We start from the raw sequence: 17,227 nt of genomic DNA on the forward strand, positions 1-17,227 counted from the left end.
TAATTATTTTCACTACCAATGAATATGACCCACTGTGTGGCCTTTGGAAAGAAATACCTCTGGTGTAACTCCAATGGCTTCAATGGAGTTATATTAGGGATGAATTTGGATTAATATTATTTACTCACTTCACAGAGGAGGTGCAAAGATTTGGCTAAGCTTTGTAAAGTTCTTGTGTAACATGCTATCAGTGTTTTTACCCCACCTCTTTTGCAGGCCTATTTTTGCATCCTGCTGAGGAATGTATATTGGGTTCTGCTGAGGTGTGTGTGGGGGGGAGTCATTATAAAGAAGGTGAGAGGAGAGGGGATCTCTAGAACAAAAGGGTTTGAATCAAGCCTTAAATTCAGCCGGGGCTGTCCAGAGCAGAACTCTGGTAAATTATTTTTCAAACCTCAGGGCGGGGGGGTTCAGAGAGCCAATTTCAGGGAGTCCACAGTCACCCCTGGCACATCCCGTGGGGCTTGAGTCCTAGTGTGTGGGTGGACACACACACACACACACACCTTACCTTTCAGGGCTGGAACCCCAAGAACCCTGCCTCACACCTGAAGCCCGGAGCTCTGAATGGGGAGGGTGTGGGGAGCTTCAGGAAATACGCTATGAGAATTTAAGCCCTGGTTTGAGCTGAGTAGTCAGGTAGGAGTAATTCAGGAATAGATAATCTTAGGGAGAAGTTTTGAACTAAACTTTTATTAATAGTAAAATAATATAAAACCAGATCCCAGGAATAGGGTGTCTGGGGAGTCTCTGTTGTATGTGGACTGTTTGAGAGCAAGCTAAGAAAGGTGTCTGCTCACGGCATGGAATATGAAAAATGCTATTTAAATGTTAAATTAAACGGGAGTGACTAAACTTTGTGTACATTTCAATTCCAAGTCCTCATGTTATACTGTCATTGTAACTGGGTATTTCTCCTATTTCCTTAGCTTCATTTGTCCTCCTATAACATTTCATGTTGGAAACTAGGGTGCAAACTCTGCATCGAAGAGACTGCATTCATATGTTGCTGTAAGATGTTTAGCACACCCAGGGGTATTATTGAATAATAATCAACGTATATAATTTACTTCTCTTAATAATCATTTTATTATTACACTTCTAAAAGCTCAAAGGAAGGTTGTACCAATAGAAGTTGAGAAGCAGCATGTAACCTGTGAGTGCCTCAGATAAACTAGCTTATTTTTAGAAGTCAAAAATTTTTATTTGTAGTAGTAGTAGCAGCAGCTCACAGAGGCTTCAACCAAATCAGGGCCATAGTATGCCACGTTCTGTACAGACATATAGTAAAATAGAATTCCTGTCCCCAAGGGAATCTAATCTTAATTTAATATGAATGAAATTAGTGGGTAACCAACCAAATGGAGGAGCTAAGGGAAATACGGGTTAATAGTGATGCAAGTATGTTTTGCATAAATTAGCTTTATGCTCTATTTATAGATCTAGAGGGTTGTGTTGTTTGCTTAATTGAGATAAATAAAGGAGATTGGCTTAATGATTTCCTAGCCATTACCAGCTAGTAGTGTTCCCTAAGTATCATGGTTGAAATAGCTTTATGGATTTTATCACTTTTTTTTTTAGGGTAGCATCCTACACACGAGGAACATGGGAGAGAGCAAAAAGATGTTTGAGGGAAAGCTGACAAATAGGTAATGGATGCTGGCTTTGTTCGTGGTACAAAGGGATAATTGACAAAATAAGAATAAGATAGTGGAGCAGATAGAGTGGGAAGTAAACTGTGAAAGCCTTAAAGGTGAGGACCAGGACTGGAATCCACAAAGGGACCTCAGCATTGCAATGCCAAGCATCACAATACCTAACTTTTCAGTGCCTAGAAAATTGCAGGAACACCTTTGTGATCTTCAAAGCCTGAGTTAGGTTCCAAGGCTCCCATACAATGAATGGGGAAAGATAGGCGCCTGAGATTGTGATCCACAGACCTAGCACGCTAGGTGGGAAGCCATCTAAGCTACCCAATGGGAGATGCTGAGGAAAGGGGTGTGTGCTAAGCCCTGCCCCTCTCAGAACTAGGCACCTAAATCCAAGTTGCAGGGAGACACCTCATTTGGTTTGTGATCTGCAAACCAGGAGAAGATAGGCATTGGGTTGGAGGAGGGATAGCTCAGTAGTTTGAGAATTGGCCTACTAAACCCAGGGTTGTGAGTTTAATCCTTAAGGGCCCCACTTAGGGATATGGGGCAAAAATCAGTACTTGGTCCTGCTAGTGAAGGCAGGGGGCTGGACTTGATGACCTTTCAAGGTCCCTTCCAGCTCTAGGAGATAGGATATCTCCATTAATTCTATTCTAAGTGGTCTGTGGGGCCAAAATCAAAAGAGGCTGGTAGGAGGAGACAGCCCTCCCTTATAATCTTTGTCCTAGTGGCCAGGGTACTCACCCAGGATGTAGGAGACCCCCAGTTCAAGTCATCTCTCCAACTGAGGGAAGAACAGATAAGAACAGAGATCAGCCACTTCTCAGGTAAGTGCTGTAACCACGAGGCTACAGAATATTCTGATGTGGGTCTCCCTTAGTCTGTCATATTGAAATTGTTCTACTTGTGTTTCATATGTTTCAATTAAATTGTTTAATAAATATTAGCTGAGCAACTGAAAGTGTTAGAATCACTCTGTAGCCTAATGGGTAGAGCAGTTGCCCAAGAGGTGGCCAATCCCTGTACAAATCCCTTCTCTCTCTCAGGAGGAGGGCCTTGAATTGGGGTGAGGGATGTCTACTACATCCTAGGTGAAGTACCCTAGCTCCTAGGCTAGTTTTATAAGGGAGATCCTGATCCTTCTCCCACCCTTTCCCAGGTGGTTTGGGTGAGCTTACTTGAGAGGCCTGACCTGGTAGATGGCCTCTGAGCACACCTACTGGATCAGTCCCTTGCATGTGAGTAAAGCAGCTGAATTCCTGTCTTCTTTAGTTTGTAAATTGCTTTGGGCTTGGGGTGGGAGATAAGTGTCCAGGTGCCTAGAGGGAGGCAGTAGTGCACATGGTCAGAGGCAGAAATATAGGTACCTAGGGAACGTTTACTGCAGAAATGTAGGCACTGAGTGAATTTAGGTGCCTACAGGGTTAGGTGGCAGCCAAGTGGGAGTTTTGTGGATTGCAGTAGTACCTTTGTGGCTCGCACTCAAGAAGTTTGTATTTGATATGGTGAAATAAGAGGGGAGGGACTCAAGGCAGGGTTGAGGAGGAGGATGTTGTAAGAATGGGGCACATAGATGATCTTACCAACCAAATGGACCTGAACAGGACAAAATTGTACTAGTAGTCAAGGTGTGAAATGGCATAGAAGAAAGTTTAGTGTTGTAGTTAGATGCAATAAGACTTCTTTGAAATCTTGTGTAGGAAGATATAGACACAGCCTGGGATGTTGATCTAATGAGAGGGCAGAGTCAATAAGACACAGATTATAGGCCTGATTAACTAGGAGGATGTTGGCATGGCCCACAATACCTATACCTATCTCATAGAACTGGACGGGACCCCAAAAGGTCATTGAGTCCAGCCCCCTGCCTTCACTAGCAGGACCAAGTATGGATTTTTGTCCCAGATCCCTAAGTGGCCCCCTCAAGGATTTAACTCACAACCCTGGGTTTAGCAGGCCAATGCTCAAACCACTGAGTTATATGACAAAGTAAAAGAGTGAAAGGGGAAAATCTTGGCGGGGGCAGGTAATCAGGAGCTCACTTTTGACCATGCTGAGTTTGTTGTCTGTCATTCAAATAGAAATGTAAGAAAGACAGGCCAAGATATGGGATTGGACTGAGGAAGACTGATCCAGAGTGGAGAGGTAGATTTGTGAGTTACTGGTGAAAATAGAGTTGTCAATAGGGTGACCAGATGTCCTGATTTTGTAGGGACAGCCCCATATTTGGGGCTTTTTCTTATATAGACTCTTAATGTCCCCCACCCCCATCCTGATTTTTCACACTTGCTATCTGGGCACCCTAGTTGTCAAAGCCATGTGAAGGGTAAGATCACCCATTGTTAAGGTGTAAAGGAAGATTAGGAGGGGGCTTTCTCACTATATAAATTTATACTTAAAGTAACATGGTTCCATTCAAATTTAAGGTCTCAGTGAAAACTGGGAAGCTCCAAATTTAAGGTTCCCATTGCCCCTGTAACTCGGCCATATTATAAGTACATATAGATAAAGATTTGGGGCAGTTCTCTTATGTTTGTGTGCTAGGCACTGTACAACAACAGAAGGGTGTGCTCAAATGGATGGAGGTAAATGTTTATCTTAATATTTATGCATATGTTATAAGAGAACTGAGTTAGATGGGAGGGAAATGTCACTGATGTGTCTAGACCTTTAAATTCTAATTATATTAACCCAGTTTTGTGTACCTAATTTTCCCTTTTTTTTAAAAAAAAAAGAGAGAACTTCAGAGTTCTGATGTACTTATCCAACTGTGATAAGCATATTGTTAACATGAGACAAGGATTGTTCATTCAAATCCAAATACAATAGCTGTACTGATATTTTCTGTGTGTTTTTAGAGGGCTGGGTACACGTTGCTATAGACACAATTATGGTATTTTGACTTGTGTGGCAAACAGCACGCATTCAAATAAACATACCAGGTCATGAAGGTTTCTGTAGTGGGAAACAGGATTGGACCAGGCACTTGTGTCAGTGGGAGATTGTGGAGAGAGCTTCTGCAGCTAGGATGGGGTTCAAGTCCCAGGAATTTGTCAGCAGAGCTTGGGGAAGATTAGCAGGCTTCTGCAGTTGAGTGAATAGTCAGGTTAGTACTTGTCCAATACTTGACTCTTTAGGAGTTTATATGCTGTGGTGTTGTAGGCCTGTTGACTCCAGGATATTAGAGAGAGAAGGTGGGTGAGTTAATATCTTTTATTGGACCAACTTCTGTTGGTGAGAGAGACAAACTTTCCAGCTACCTGAAGAAGAGCTCTGTGTGGCTTGAAAGCTTGTCTCTCTCACCAACAGAAGTTGGTCCAATAAAATATATTATCTTGTCTCCTTTGGGAGCCGTGAGCACGGTCGTGTACCTGGCACGGTTCACTCCCATCCTTGACACCTGTCCCTTTTGTGGTGTGAGGGAGACCCTGGCGCACATCTATCTGCAGTAAGCCAGGTTGCAGCCCATTTTCCAGTTCCTCTGGAACCTCCTTTTGAGATTCTGGCTGCACTTTTCCCACACCTTTTCATATATGCACACCCTATCCATGGCCCCACAAAGTCACGAGACCACCTCATCACTCTCTTCTTTGTGCTGGCTAAAGTGGCCATCTATGATACAAGGAGGAGGATGCTGGATGGGGAGCTGCTCTACAATTGTGGGGCCTATTTCTGTTCCTCCATGTTTCATGCATCCAGGCAGAGTTCCTTTGGGTGGTGTCCACTAGCTCCCTAGACACCTTTGAGGAGCAGTGGGTGCTGTCTGGGGTTCTCTGCTCAGTACCCCCTTCTGGATCCCTGATTTTGTACCTATGACCCTCACTCCCATCCTGTTTAATCATTGGTTGTCCCAAGTGATCAGTTGAACCCTAGTTTTAGTAGCTCCTCCCCTTAGGCGGAGGGGGGGAGGGCTTTATGACAAGGGTAGGCTAGCGGCCACCCCTTTCCTAGAATTCAATAGGAGTTGTCTCTTTTGGGGTTACTAAAAGGGCTTAACAGTTGGGCCAAGTTTGATTAGGGCTTAGTCACTTGAGTGAGCGCTGGGTTTGGAGGCAGTTCGTGGCATAGATATTGGGGCAGGTGCTTGTGACTGGAGTGGGGAGCTAGAAAGTTTCTTAAACTGGGAAGGAAGTCAGAGGTGCTTGGCAAGTGGACTGGGGCATGGGGAGGGCCACTTTCACTTAACAGAAAGAAGGTGGTTCACATTGTTCCATTGGTCTCCGTGCAGATTAAATGGGTCACACGGAAGACTACAGCTCTCCACTGCAGTAAAGAGGCAACCAGGGGCAGGGGAGCCCACTCTGCTCTCGCGGGCTGACTGTGCCCTTCGTTCAGGACAGCGCTGAAAGGCTCCGTGTCCTCTTGCGCTCCTGGGTTGGGGGAATACAGCGGGCAGGGCGGCAGTAAGCCTGATGACCCGGCACGGCCCTGTGAAGCCAGGGAGAACGAGGAGGGACGGCTGCGGCCCGGGACGCTAGTGTGTGCATGGCCACGGGGCAGGGCGGAGGCGGCATTGCAGCCTTGCTAGCTGCAGGGGGCGGGGGCGGAGCTCCGTCCCACACCGGTCCCTCGGAGCAGAACAGGGCGCGGCTGGGGGCGCTCCCGGGAGAGGCGAGGGGCGGCTGCCGCAGCAACGCCGCCAGCAGGAGCGCGCTAGAGGGCGGAGGGGGCCGTGTCCTGGCAGGTGGGCGCCGCCGACGGGGCGGGCGTGGCCGCGGGCGGCTGCCGGAGGCAGGGCAGCCGCCGCTGAGGGCGGTCGGTGTGAGCGCTGGGAGTCGCGGGGCCAGCGCGGGCGCAGGGTTGCTGGCGGCGCCGCCGGAGGAGAGGCTGCTGCTGGGGCATGCGGGGAGATGAGGCTCAAGCCCGGTAGCATCGTGACATTTCTGTGCCTCAGCGCCACCTTCTCCTTTGTCTGCTTCACCGCCTGGAGCAGGAGCGGAGGTGAGAGCCGCCGGGGCTGCCAACCGCCCCCCTCGCGCCCGGCACCGACCGCCCCTGGGGTCCCGTCAGGTCACCTCCCAACGGCCGCCGCCTTCTGCACCTGCCCAGCTCGCCGCCCCGCTGGGGACTGCCCAGCACAACCCCGGCTGCCCAGCCTTTCCCTGGCGGGGGGGTGGCCCCCAGCGCGGACCCTCGCCGCACTGGGGCAGGAGGGAGCCGCAGGTGTCGCTCTGTCTTCCCAGGCTGCTGCCGACACTGCCATAGGTGCAGCGCCCGACCCCTGCTCCAGCTCCCCCTCCCCTGCTCCGGGCCGGGAGCGGGGTGAAGAGTAGCGATCCTGGGGACTTCTCCACGCACGCACTCGCAAAGCTTTGATAGCGGGATACCGATGCTTCAAAAATGTCTTGGGGCACAAAGTAGCATTTCAGATTAAAATCCTGTTTTAATCCTTTGGCTGTGATCTGCTGCTGTCCGGGGCAGGGGCTACCTCCGGCCTGGTATTCAAAGGTGCTGAGCACCTTCCGCTCCCATTGACTTAATTTGCAGGGGCCAGGGCCGGCTCCAGGCACCAGCTTGTCAAGCAGGTGCTTGGGGTGGCCACTCCGGAGAGGGGGCCTCCCGCCGAATTGCCGCCGCAGATCGCGATCGCGGCTTTTTTTTTTTTTTGGCTGCTTGGGGTGGCCAAAACCCTGGAGTGGGCCCTGGCAGGGGTGGGGGAGGTTCAGCACTTTGAAAAATCAAGCCTCTGTTTTACTACCTCCCACCTTTATAGTTATCACATCTCTACATAGTTGGGATGGTAAGGGTTACATACAGGATTTCTGAGGTGTTACAATTTATAATAAGCTCACCCTGTCAAGAACTATTCACATTTACCAGAATAAGCACATGTATACTGGTTAATTATTGTCCTCGTTAAAATTAAGGCTAGGAAAAAACCTATTTAAGAGGCCACATAGGAAGGTAGCTCCTAACCAGTAGCTGTTTAGGTGAAAATGTTTGTATTGCGCAGTTTGCATTGAATTATCTGGAACTGATTATCCTGATCTCACTTAAACCAGTATAAATGGAAGTCAGTGGAGATATCTCCCATTTTATAGTGAGGTCATAGCCCATTCCTGTTCCCACTAATCAATTGCAAAACTTCTGTTGACTTAGAAGGCTGGATCCTGAAGCATTCGTGTTTTAGAACCCAATCCTGCAAATACTTAAGCTGGTGTCCATTGAAATAAACACTGCAAGAGAATGTGTCAGTTGAAACACAAAATTTAAGTCAGTGGGACTACAGTACATAAAGTTTAAGCATGATTGTAACTCTTTGCAAAATCAGGACCCAAGTGAGTAAAGTTAAACATCTACATAAGTGTTTTGCAGGTTAGGGTTCTGGATCATACTTTTAGGTAAAAATTATATTTAAGAAAATTCTCGTCAATATTATTAACAACACCCTGATATTAAAATGGAAAGAACAGGAACGGAGTTGGTGATATGGTAAGGCTTTTACACATCTAACTATTATGATGATTTTTCAAAATTGATCTTTATATTTTATTCATCTGGGACACCGAAACTGATCTGATCTGTTTTACTTGCTGATTCTTGGGCAGTAGGAACTTTTGATTGAAACATTAATTTACACCAACAAAAGACAAACCTTTAAGTTAACTGTTTTTAAAAGAACATTTCTATTCATTTTAGGTTGTGTAAGATAAGTGACTTCTATGTTGAATAGGCTGTCAACTCTACAGGTAGCCATGTCTGGAACCTCCCCTGAGGAGGCTAAGGAAAAATGAAATAGCACGTGGAAAAAGATGCTAACACTGAGATTATTTTCCAAATATAACATAGAGCAGTTGTCTGTTAAAGCACTAGAAGTCTAAAGATCTCTGTCATGAGGATGTTTTGTGTGAGAAAGGGGCAAACAGCATTTCTGGATTCACAGATGTTTCCTGGAATACATCTTCACAGAGGGCCCAGTTTTGTAAGATATAGGTGTATTACTATGAGCCCCAGGAATTAGTAATCCCTTGTAGGGATAAGGGAGACTTTGGGACTTCTTGCTTATAGTAGCATTCGCTCTCTCTAAATAGTGCTGTTTGTTTTTATTAATTATTTATATTGCAATATTGCCTACTGTCAATACGGATCCAGGCCCCTTTGTGCTAGGCACTGTACAAATGAGTATAACAGAGACATAGCTCTTGGGACTTGCACTTATTTTGTCTCCAATCATGATGCTGTTTATCATATTATACACTTTCAAAAGCAACAATTTTGCTGAAAAAGATTGTGTATAAATACAAGTAAGGTAAGACAAAATCTAAGAAACTAAGATCCAAAAGATGATGCAAGCAAAACTTCAGTCTGTTCCTTTTGTAGTCTAACAATCAACAGTCTTGTGTAATTCATATTTTGTTACTCCTTGTTTCACCTTCATTCACGCTTATCGTTTTGAGGCTTTGTCCCTAAGAGTGTCCTCTTCTATATATGTATATTTTGACTACTACTTTTCTCTGCCTCCCCCCGCAAAAAATTTGCCCTCTTCCCCCTCCCCAAATCAATAAATAAACAAACATAACATCTAATTCTTCTCTATCTGCTTTGGCTTTCCCCTGCTACTATCTGTTTTATTAACAAACTTCTTGTTCTGATGCCATTTTTCTTTAATTGTTCAAAGTTTGTGTCTTTGTGGTTTTACTAGATGCTGTGACTATTTTAGTAAATATACAGATGGAGTCACTGGTTAGAAACTGGGTCAAATGATAACTGTGGTGTGAATGTAGTTCTTTACTAGGAGATGAGGCTTTAGATCAGTGGTGGGCAACCACTGCTTTAGATCACTAAAGAAGCAGGCCCAGCCTCAGGCAATCATGATCCCTAGGAACACTCCCACAGGGGTCCCATTCCATCCCCTTACTTCAGTGTTAGGGCCCCCCACTTTTTCAGAGACAGGAACAACAGTATAAGAGTCCCCTGTCTGGTGCAGAGGGAGCAGCAGCAGCTTCTCTCCCCCCTCCTACCTTCCCAAAGTACTTACCCCTGCAGTTAGCATGTATCTGCTTGAGTCGGTGGGCTGTATGTGGCTGCACTGCTTTTCTGCCTGCTAGGTTTAAATGCCTTTTGGGGGATAGTTTTACAAGTCTCCTTCTCCCTACATCAGCTCAGTAGTTGGTCTTGCAATTATTCCCCCATACAGATACTGTGTGTATTCTACATCCCTCAGAGCTATTGTTCCACTGGTGGTCTGCAGTGTTAGTGTTGTACTTAACCTGACTCCTATGCACACACACACAATCTCTATCTCAGAGGTGCTTTGTGGCCCATCAGAGGGTACGGAGTGAAGTGCTGCTGATGCTTGAGCTAGTAATATGGGGGAACTCAACTACTCTGTGCTGTTAATAGTCACTCTGTGCAGCTTGAGCCTTGTATTGCAGTGACACTGCTCTTCTTTGAGCTAGGCTAATTTGAGAGAAGTTAACTCAAATGTGGATAACAGTGCAGTGAAGACAAGTCTTCAGGCAGGTGTCACTACATCATTTATGCCCAGTTCATGTTTTCAAGCTTTGCTTTACAATCATGAGGTTAGAAACTTACTTTTTTAATAAAGAAGACTCTGTGATGTAGTCACCAGGAGCTGGGTCCCTAGGCACAGGCCTATAACGTTTATGGTTTAATATGATAATTTCACTGCAAAGCCAGATTGAGTTTTTCACCTGCTTTTATAAATAACTTCTGTAAGCAAATATGATTACTTTTGTACACTCAGTTCATTGTGCCAATGAAGCTTTGAATTAGTTACTTATGGAGTGAGTAAACTCCCTGTCTCCAGTGAATCAAACATTATGGGCTCAATCCTGTGTGGTGACATGAGTACTCTTTAAGTATCCCCTAGAGCACTGTACACACATGCTGCTATCAGTGAGTGAGCAAGTTTCACGGTATAGTAGTGCCTATTCCACATGCTGGACTCTTTTTGCTCTGAGTCTTTTTGGTCCCTACCCAACCCAAGGCATGTTGTGTCTGTGAAGCAGACACGTGTGCATGTTAAGGGTAGAAAAGTGTGTTATCAGGGACAAAGTGGAGATGATTCATTGTAACGGAGTCCAACCTGATTATGTAACTCCACTCCCAGATGTAGTTACATAGGGCAGTTATTTTATCTGATACTGGTTCAAAGTCAGGGAAACAATGTAATAACTAACATTTATATAGAGATCTGCTCCTAATATTTCAACAAGATTCTTTCACAGTTAGGTATGGAGTCAGATTTAGTGTTTGTCTTCAGTGTTGCCTCTCAGTCCATGATAAATCACATAGGTACATGGGCTTGAGAGATGAGGATGAGGAAATAGAAAATCTCATTTGTTTCCTCATTTCAAAAAAAGCTCAATCATAAGTCAGGAAGGAGACAAAAGCACTTGGCAAATGAGTTCATATTATGTTTACTTCACTGGAAATATTTATATTTTGTTCCTGAAAAATATACTTGATAGTAGAGCAAAGTGTTCAGTGGGTGTAATTTGAAAAGAATGAGGAAAGGGATAAAGAGCTTGTAAAGAAAGTATCTTCTCCTAGGTATATCTTGCTGAAATAAGAAAATCTGATTTTTTTGATGACTTCTTGATGTTTAAAATTGAAATAATGTGGTGTACACAATAACACAAACAGCTCCTTACCGAGAAAGTCTAGAAACTTATGTGAGCTCTCTCATATTATTTTAGCAGACAAAGCCTTCATCCTGCAATTGCACCCATGCAGAACCCCACTGATATTTCTGCCCATTTTCATGGAGCTCTATATGAGTGTCGACATCTCTGCAGATGCAGTTGTAATATCTGGCCCAATGTTTCAATTAAAACAGTGGCAAAATTAATTGTCAGGCTTTCAGTGTGTCCTGCATCTTCTCATTCTCATTTTGATAAATAGCATTAATTCTGATTTATGGAACTACAAGTGAAGCCCAATATTCATATCTAGGCCCGTAAAAGGCCACTCCTACAGAGTGTTGAATACTCTCCAGATACGCTTCAATGGAAGCTGAGAGCAGTCAGCATGGGACACTTCTGGCACATGCAGGACTAAACCCTAAATAGGGGCACTATTCCACATTTAGTTACCTGAACTGACCCACAGGGTTTTGAGGACTCCAAAGTGGAGTTGGTGCTCAAAATTAAAAGTTAAATGCCTAAGTTTGCACCCAAGGCTGCAGAAATGCTGTAGTTGTGCAGTGTTATGAATGTGATTTACCGTACTGTGTAAGGGCCTGATTCCAGAGTCAGGTTTTTGCTATTGTCTTCAGAAGGAGCAGGATTGTGCCCTAAATATGCATGGCCAGATTGAAGCTGGCTTTTCTAGTGATTCATGGTAGGAAGAATGTATGAGGAGCTTCCTGTCCCCTTGTTCTTCCTGGGCAAGGCACACTCATAGCTCCTGCATGAACAGGGTGAGATCTGGGCACAGAAGACCCTCTCACTGCTCTTTCCAAGAAATTCTGTTAACATTTAGAAACAACCAGCGTAATTCTATGTAGAGCCTAAAAAAAAAAAAAAGCAGTGGACGTGTTATTCCTTGACTTTAGCAAAGCTTTTGATACGGTCTCCCACAGTATTCTTGCCAGCAAGTTAAAGAAGTATGGGCTGGTTGAATGGACTATAAGGTGGATAGAAAACTGGCTAGATCGTCAGGCTCAACGGGTAGTGATCAATGGCTCCATGTATAGTTGGCAGCCGGTGTCAAGCGGAGTGCCCCAAGGGTCGGTCCTGGGGCCAGTTTTGTTCAATATCTTAATTAATGATCTGGAGGATGGTGTGGATTGCACCCTCAGCAAGTTTGCAGATAACACTAAACTGGGAGGATACGCTGGAGGGTAGGGATAGGATACAGAGGGACCTAGACAAATTAGAAATCTGATGAGGTTCAGCAAGGACAAGTCCTGCACTTAGGACGGAAGAATCCCATGCACTGCTACAAACTAGGGACCAAGTGGCTAGGTAGCAGTTCTGCAGAAAAGGAAGTAGGGGTTACAGTGGATGAGAAGCTGGATATGAGTCAACAGTGTGTCCTTGTTGCCAAGAAGGCTAACGGCGTTTTGGGTTGTATAAGTAGGAACATTGACAGCAGATCGAGGAACGTGATCGTTCCCCTCTATTTGGCATTGGTGAGGCCTCATCTGGAGTAATGTGTCCAGTTTTGGGCTCCACGCTACAAGAAGGATGTAGAAAAATTGGAAAGAGTCCAGCAGAGGGCAACAAAAATGATTAGGGGGCTGGAGCACATGACTTATGAGGAAAGGCTGAGGGAGCTGGAATTAGTCTGCAGAAGAGAAGAATGAGGGGGGATTTGGTGGCTGCTTTCAACTACCTGAAAGGGGGTTCCAAAGAGGATGGATCTAGACTGTTCTCAGTGGTAGCAGATGACAGAACAAGGAGCAATGGTCTCAAGTTGCAGTCGGGGATATTGGGAAAAACTTTTTCACTAGGAGTGTGGTGAAGCACTGGAATGGGTTACCTAGTGAGGTGGTGGAATCTCCTTCCTTAGAAGTTTTTAAGGTCAGGCTTGACAAAGCTCTGGCTGGGATGATTTAGTTGGGGATTGGTCCTACTTTGAGCAGAGGGTTGGACTAGAGGACCTCCTGAGGTCCTGTCCAATCTGGATATTCTATGATTCTATATTTAATAAATTCCCGAAGAACTGTTAGTTTCTTCTGACTTTTCCTAAGTTGCTGATTAAATTACTGTTTGTTACAGTAATATCACTAATAAATAGTAAACTCAGTGCTGCACTCTTAAAAAAAACAGATGTTAGGCAAATGCTTATTAATAATTAAACCTACTCATTATACATGATCTATTTGCAATAGCAGCACACCCTTTTTCTTGTTTAGTTTCAAACTACTGATTATATAATAAGCCAGTGGAAATAATGCATTACTGGAATACAAGTAAGATCATCAGTTGTTTCTGCTATTTTGCAAACAGTGTCACAAGTACACCATTACTAATTTATATTGTGATAACAAAGTATAGAACTGTTTTGTCATTAAGGCTGGGTGAATGATGCTAAAAATAACTCTTTCCCTTTCCTTTAAAGTCTTACTCGGCCTTTACCAATGAGATTGAGTGCTGTGGAACAATAAGTCTTGTATTGCTCATAAGCAAACTTTTGAATTTATGTGGTGGTGGTGACGCTGACACGTTCTGAAAGATGTCCTGTCTGTCTGCCTCACCAAGAAGAAATAGTACTTGTGATCTGAGGCTTGTGAAGATTGATATGTACTAGATATATTTAAATGGTTTTAAATGTAGTTTTAAATGTTTTTCATTATCCTGTTGAATGAATAAACAAAGAAGCAAATTTAGTACCAATTTTGGGAAAGATGTAAAAACTGATATTCTAGAATTATTCTGAAATCACACAGTTCCTGTACTGACCAAAAAAAATCTCCACTCAGCCATGGGGGCAACGAGTCTACTCATGCTGTCATTGAAATCAACTGCAACACTCTCACTGATTTTGTTGGTAGAGGAAACCAGTTTTATAGCTCCTTTAGTTAATGTGTCAAAATCTTAAACCCTGGGTCTGAGCCTACAAGGCTTTTTCATGTGAGCAGTCTCTCTAATCTAAATTTGGTCTCACCTAGTAGCAGAAATTTAGCATCAAGCCAACCATAACCTTGATATGAATCTAGCTCAATGGGGTGAATTAAGAGTAAGGCCATAGTGTCAGCATAGATTTTTAGCCTTACTTTTGAATTTTCTATTTGATTTATTCATACCATTGTAAGGTCCCTTAAACTTTTTTGAAGTTTAATTATATAACCTTCAAGCATGTTATATCTTTCTAGTTGCTTGAATAATATACAGATTGAGATAGGAGTAACTTGAAGGCAAAAAACTAATAGGAAAAGGGTCAAATGAGGATCTACAACAAAAAGTGACACTTGATTGCCTCAGCTTGACTTCACTATTGAGAAGTTTCAGTAGTATCTAGTTGAGTATCTATGCCAGATAGATACGTAAAAAGTCAGTGCTGATACCCCCATGAGCTTTTTTATCATTGGCTTTTTTGTTTGTTTGCTTGCTATCTGTTTGGTCCAACTGAAGAATAGCTATTGCTGAGTTCTGAAGACAGGGACATCAGAAAATAGGTTCCAGGGTTAGGAACATACAAATGTCCATCCCCTCAGCTGCAACTAGCACTTACTGGGTGCAGAGGAGGATTCAACCCAGATTCAACCCACTGCATCTGTCTAACTAGACATTTTGTTATAGCCCACACCCCTTCGAATATGTGTACCTTACAAACATTAATTACTTTACCCTCCCATTCTGTGAAGTGGGGAAGTATTATTTTTCCAGTTCTACAGATAGAGGGACTTGCTCACGGTCACACAGGAAATCTGGGGCAGAGCTGGAAATTGAACCCAGATTTCCTTAGTCCTATTCTGGTGCCTTACCCACAAGCCATCCTTTTTTTTAGGCTTCTATGTTAATAATTTTCAAGCCTTTTTTAACACTGCTTATTCCTCACTTTATTCACTATGTTCTTGATCCATGTCCATCTTGGCTAGGAAAGGCCAGTGGTGGAGATTATCAACATCTCCTTTAAGAACTTTGCTCAAGGCACTGGTGCATCCCAGGTTCAATAAACGGCTTCATACTGACAATCTGGACTGTTGTCATCCTTAAAGTAAAGATTATTCAGAAGGTTGTGATGAGATAACTCTCACAGTAGCAAGATTTCCTTCACCATTGTTAATCTGAGAACCAACATATGTATGGCACAGAAACTGTTTTTGCAGTATTGGTGGATGCTCCCTTCCTAGTGAGGGATGAAAATCAAGTATCCAGGCTGATAGTATTAGTATTAGTTGCCTTCTATAGGTGGTGTTCACTCATTTGGGACCTCAGCAGGAGCTGGTGATACTGCTCTTGAGTGGCTCCATTCTTACTTCTTGGGGAGATCCTAGATGGTGGTGTTGGACGATTACTCTTCTGCCCTGAAGGGTCTCTTATGGAGATTCTGCAGGATTGGTTCCATCTTGTCCTTCTGCTCAATGTGCGTACGAGGCCATTAAGAGAGTTAATGTAGAAGCATTGGCTGTGGGTGTCTTCAATATGCTCATGACACCCATTTTTATCTCTTCTGATTTCTGTCTCTTCTGACTCAGACCAAGCAAATGAGTGCCTTTCACACTGTCTTGTGGAGACTGGGGCATGCAAGATAACGAGTTAGCTGAGGCCCGGTCCAGATACGATAGAGTTGGTTGGTCTGGGAAAGCAGCCTTAAGTTATGACCAAAATTAGCTATCACAAACTGAAGGTGGGTTAAAGGATGATTTTCTCTTGTTTGCAGCCTGGGAGTTTGGTTGGATTCCCAGCTGTCACTGGATGATAATCTTCAGCAGTAGCCGCCAAAGTTGCTTTTTATCATTTGTCTCTGGTTAGGAGGTTATGATCTTTTCTTTCCAACATGAACTTCATCACTCTAAGGTCTGGTTTACACACACTTCACTTCATCTATATTGGTTTAGAAATTGATATAGTTAGATCAGTGCAACCTCTTCTGTGAACAGTTACACCAATATAAACACTATTATGTAAGTAAAGGTGGATTGGTATAACTGAGTCCACAGTAGGGATTATACTTATCTAACTATATTGGATTTTAAACCAATATAGTTAAAATCCTACACAAAGTATGTGCAGACAAGCCCTAATTCATGTCTTTTGTGCCTCAAGGCTAGAGCTCTGTAATGTGCTCTACTGGGTGCTGCACCTTAAAACCCATTGGGAAATTAAGAGTAGTGCAGCCTACACTTTAGTGCAGATTAGTGGAGTGTCTGACTGTGAGCATATTCAGTTAGTGCTCCATGACCTGCAACGTCTACCTGTGGGTTTCTAGGTTGATTTTTAGCATGTTGGACTTAAAGCTATAAATGTATGAGAGAGAAGATCCTAAGTGACTTCCTTCTTCTTGTGACTAACTGCCATATTGGAGCTTATCTGAGGCTCTTGAAATGGCTCTCCTTGGTATAAAAGAGAGGAGACTTCCAGCAGGGTGTTCTCCATGAGGATGCCTTTCCTTTAGAATGCGTTTCCACCTACGTTTGAAATAGCTTATGTCAGCTGATTTTCATGGTGCACTGCAAATTGTATAGTCTTAGGGGGCTATTGAAGTAGTAGAGGAAAAAGGGGGTATTATTTTTATTTTAGTGCTGCCTGGTTACTTAGTAGTATGTTATAGGGTGGTGGTTTCTTTCTGTGATTGATTGTATTTTTAAGTGTTTGTCAGAAGCACCTAGGGTGTTCAGGCACAGGCACTTTGTGTTATTTTCTAAGTTTAAAGAACAAATAAATAAAATATACAATTACTTTACTCTGATGTGATTGCCAAATGCCAGCTTATGGTTGACGTTTTTGGTCAATCTGACATTGGAGCATTCAAAAAAATGTAAGGAGGGAGACAGTGAGTGAGAGAGCAAGAGACCAAGACCATGTGTTCTGTTGTTTGTCTTCTGTTCCCCACCCTTCAATCTCATTACTGATTCCTCCTTGCCTTACTAACTTTTTAATGTAGTCCTGATGTACTGCACTGGCCATGATCAAATACAAACTTACGATGGAAACTTGTAT

General features: G+C 43.6%; 1 protein-coding gene across 5 annotated transcripts in view; it reads left to right on the forward strand.

Moving 5' to 3' along the window:
• The first annotated feature begins 6,347 nt into the window (after positions 1 to 6,347).
• MGAT4D (MGAT4 family member D) overlaps positions 6,348 to 17,227 on the forward strand; it is a 94,663-nt gene continuing 83,783 nt past the window's right edge. For all 5 annotated transcript variants that reach the window (XM_054031153.1, XM_054031155.1, XM_054031156.1 and 2 more), the window contains exon 1: positions 6,348 to 6,593. In XM_054031153.1, coding sequence (XP_053887128.1) covers positions 6,503 to 6,593 — 91 coding nt within the window. In that variant the 5' untranslated portion in view covers positions 6,348 to 6,502. The remainder of the gene's footprint in view (positions 6,594 to 17,227) is intronic.

Source organism: Malaclemys terrapin, chromosome 5 (genome assembly GCF_027887155.1).
Source record: "Malaclemys terrapin pileata isolate rMalTer1 chromosome 5, rMalTer1.hap1, whole genome shotgun sequence".
Taxonomy (NCBI): Eukaryota; Metazoa; Chordata; order Testudines; family Emydidae; genus Malaclemys; species Malaclemys terrapin.